The sequence below is a fragment of the Myotis myotis genome, unplaced genomic scaffold (assembly GCF_014108235.1).
Source record: "Myotis myotis isolate mMyoMyo1 unplaced genomic scaffold, mMyoMyo1.p scaffold_m19_p_11, whole genome shotgun sequence".
Lineage (NCBI taxonomy): Eukaryota > Metazoa > Chordata > Mammalia > Chiroptera > Vespertilionidae > Myotis > Myotis myotis.
The window spans coordinates 74,781,850-74,785,801 of NW_023416315.1; the positions used below are offsets into that span (position 1 = coordinate 74,781,850).

At 54.0% G+C, this 3,952-nt stretch overlaps 1 protein-coding gene across 1 annotated transcript; it reads left to right on the forward strand.

The window, feature by feature from the left end:
• Positions 1 to 890: 890 nt before the first annotated feature.
• On the forward strand, positions 891 to 3,588 carry LOC118665808 (nuclear envelope pore membrane protein POM 121C-like). The gene is given in 4 exon segments (XM_036327077.1): positions 891 to 1,359; positions 1,361 to 1,752; positions 1,936 to 3,229; positions 3,231 to 3,588. Coding segments are annotated over 4 exon segments (2,511 nt in total). The 5' UTR covers positions 891 to 892.
• The last annotated feature ends 364 nt before the right edge of the window (positions 3,589 to 3,952 follow it).

The following is a 3,952-nucleotide window of genomic DNA, read 5'->3' on the forward strand; positions in this document are numbered from 1 at the left end:
GATGTAACAAAGCAGTAAGACACAGAACCTGGCTGGAGATCCTGGCTAGAGATCCTGGCTAGGCTGCTGATCAAGTGAACGCTGTCCCTGTGTCATTCCTTCTTCACGGACTCTGTCCACACCTTTGGGAACCCCTGGACCTGCTGGGGCTGGAACCCAACAGGTGGCACCCGGACAGGATTCCCCTAGTTAGCACCCCAGACTCCACCACAGTGGCTGCGGCGCCTGGACGAGGCGAGCAGCGGTGGCCCATAACTAGTGTCGGGGCTGTCTGGCCTGGGGATGGGGTGGCGGTAGCTAGGTGCTCCTCCGCCTGTCGCTGCTCGGCCTCGCCCTGTACCTGGTGCCTGGCTGGCCGTGGGGGCAACCGTGGCCTGGTGGGGACTGAGCCGTGAGCCCTGAGGTCAAAGCACCTTGTCCTCGCTCTTTCAGAACGCGCGGCGTCAGCGAATCTGTTCACCATGCCCCCGGCCAAGTCCTCAGCCAAGGGAAACCTCCTAGAGCCGCAGACCCTGCTCGAAGGACCGACCCCGCCGAACTGCTCCTGCTGGGCAGTTACCAGGGCAAGCCAGGGTCCCCGCAGCCCGCCCCGGTCCCCGAGGCCAGGAACCCGCGGGAGCGACAGGTCCGTCGCCCTCCCACCCGCACCTCGCGGCCGGGTCTTTCAGCTCAGCGCGGGCATCACATTCGCTCCTCGCACCCCGCTCCTCTTTTCGGACCCTCCAGGAGGCCTTCCCGCAGGGCTTGTGGAACTTTATCAGGTCGGTTTTTAATAACACCTCGAAGACAATATCCGATTCAACAGGCCAAATATTCCGTTCAGGGGGTACTTCCCACAGTGTCCTGGAATGGTTATCGCAAGAAGACTGTGCCATCTCCTCCTAATTCCAAGATGGTGTGCAGTCCAGTGACAGTGAGGATTGCTCCTCCTGACAGAAAATTGACTCATTCTCCAATAACAGAGCAGTTACTCAGCTCAACACTGTCCTCACCATCAAGTAATGCTCCGGACCCATGTGCAAAGGAGACTGTGCTGCCTGCCCTCAAAGAGAGGAAGAAAAGAACACTGGGGAAAGAAGAACATATACTCACTGATGGCCAGGAAAATAAAAGAAGGCGCCATGATAGCAGTGGGGGAAGACATTCAGCATTTGAGCCCTTGGTGGCCAGTGGATTCCCTGCTTCTTTTGTGCCTAAGCCTGGGTCTCTGAAGAGAGCTCTCAGTTCCCAGAGCTCAGATGACCACTTGAATAAGCGATCCCGCACCTCCTTTATGAGCTCCATGATGAGCACATACACAGGAGGCATTCTTAGCTCCAGGAGCAATGCCATTACCAGTTCTTACAGGTCTACTCGAGGTTAGTCAGCTATGGCAGAGAAGTGGTCCACGTTCATCACCCTTTTCCAGCCCAGCCTCATCTCCCTCCCAGATTCCAGAGAGGCCAGCAAAGAAAATAAGAGAAGAGGAACTTTCCCAGCATTCTAGTCCTTCAACTCCATTAGTAACCGACAAGGAATCCCAGGGAGAAAGGGTTGTAGATACAACCACAAGGAAGAAACAGAACTTGAGGAATTCCCCACCTACACCTGGCAGCTCTAGGCAATGTAAACGGAAGTTTCAGCTGCTGCCCTCCAGGCGAGGGGACCAGCTGGCCTTGCCTCCACCTCCCCAGCTTGGTTATTCAATTACTGCCGAGGACCTAGACTTGGAAAAGAAGGCTTCAATACGATGGTTCAACGAGGTCTTGGCAGGTAAGACTAATGCTGCCTCGAGCTCAGTCACTGAGAACCCACCTGCCACTCAGCCTGTTACTTTTACCCTGCCTACTGCTGGGACTGCTCCCTCTCCAACCTCTCTCCCAGCCCCAAGCACCAATCCTCTATTGGAGAGCTTGACGAAGATGCAGGATTCCCCGGGCCTAACATCCTTCCCAGATGATTCAGCTGGAGTGGCACCTCCTGTGGCCCATTCGCCTCCGAAGACACCCAGCCTTCTGGGCCCTCTTGGCTCTTTGCAGTCAGCGCCCCTTCCGGGCACCTCCGCAGACTCCAAACCCACAGTATCTTTCTTGGGGCTGTCCCCTGCTTCTTCCATACCAGTCACTGACACCACCAAGTCACCTCAGGCTGAGACATCTGCCCCATCCCAGGCCCTGTCTGCCCCAGCCCTCAGCCCCAAGCCAAGTCTTCTGTTTGGAATGCTGAGCACTCCCCCTGCTAACCCTCCTGCCTCTGCAGCTCCTGCTGTGTCTTCAGCATCTCCCATGTTCAAGTCCATTTTTGAGGCCCCACCTAAAAGTGAGAATGAGGTCCCCCTGCTATGTAGCCCTTGCAAGGTCACAACCACAGCATCTTTTAGCTCTGCCCTTCCCACAACTACCAGCACCTCACCCATCACTTTCAAATCTGTTTTTGGCAGCATGGGGCCACCTACATCTGTGTCCTTGTCAACTCCCTTCTCCTTCAATCAGACAACTACTGCAGCCACAACCACAAATGCCCCGCTCTTCACTGGCCAGGCCAGTGCCACCTCAACAATGGCTTCTGCGACCACAGCAGGCACCTCTGCCGACTCAGCTTCGAAGCCTACTTTTGGCTCTGGTGTGAGCAATGTGACCAGCACCATGAACAGCATGACCAGCACCACTGCTTCCACCTCCCAACCTTTCCTCTTTGGGAATCCCCTTGCCGCTGGTGTCAGCTTTACCCCAGCCATAGGCTCCATATTTCAGTTTGGCAAGCTTTCTGCCATTCCTACTTCAACCACGACGACAACCACCACCACCTTTGGCCAGTCCCTATCCAGTGCCGTGCAGGCAGCCACCAATAGCAGCACCGCTGGCTTCAGTGGTTCTGGCAGCACCCTTACAACCTCAGCCCCGGTCACCACCAGCCAGCCTATCCTGACATTCAGTAGCTCTACCACCCCAACATTCAGCATTCCCTTTGGCTCAAGCACCGAGGCCCCTCTCCCATCATATCCGGGAGCTAACCCCCAGCCTTTTGCGGCTACTGATGGGCAGCAACTGGAAGCTACCAAGCCAACACTTGTCCCCAGCTTTGGCAACTCTTTCACTTTTGGAAACTCTGCAGCCCCAGCCCCAACTGCAACTCCAGCACCAACCCCAACCCGGCCAGCCTTTGGCAACACTGCTCAGTCAGCTTTTGGTGGTTTGAAACCCACAGCCTCCACCTTTGGCACCCCTGCCAGCACCCAGGCAGCCTTTGGCAGCTGCCTTCTCCTTTGGTGCAGCCACCACTTCAGGCTTTGGAGCTACAGCCCAGACCACCAGCAGCGGGACCAGTAGTTCAGTGTTTGGCAGCACAGCACCATCGCCCTTCACATTTGGGGTCTCAGCAGCCCCAGCTGGCAGTGGGGGTTTGGGGATCAATGTGGCTCCCCCAAGCACAAGCTCTACCTCTGGAGTGTTCAACTTTGGAGGAGGACAGAGTGGGACCCCTGACAACACCGCCCCCTTTGGGGGAGGCTTGAGTCAGAACACATTGGGCACACCCAGCCACAGCACACCCTTTTCCTTCAATGTGGCCAGCATGCCCGAGAGCACCCCTGTGTTAAAAAGGCTATAATAAATAACTGGAAAGGATTTTATGTACTAATATACAATCAATCCAACAAGATAATATAATCCTTGTGAACATTATGCACCCAATTTAGGAGGACTTAAATATAAAAAGCAAATTTTGATGGACATAAAGGGAAAACCAACAGTAAGACAGTCATATTAGAAGATACACATTGACATTGATAGATAAAAACAAAACAAAAAAACAAGAAGGAAACAGGGGCCTTCAATGACATTTTAGAACAGATGTACTTAGTTGATATTTTCAGAGCATTTCACCCCAAAGCAGTAGAATATACATTCTTTTCAAGTGCAGATTAGATAATGCTAGGCCATGAAATAAGTCTCAATAAATTTAAGAAGATTGT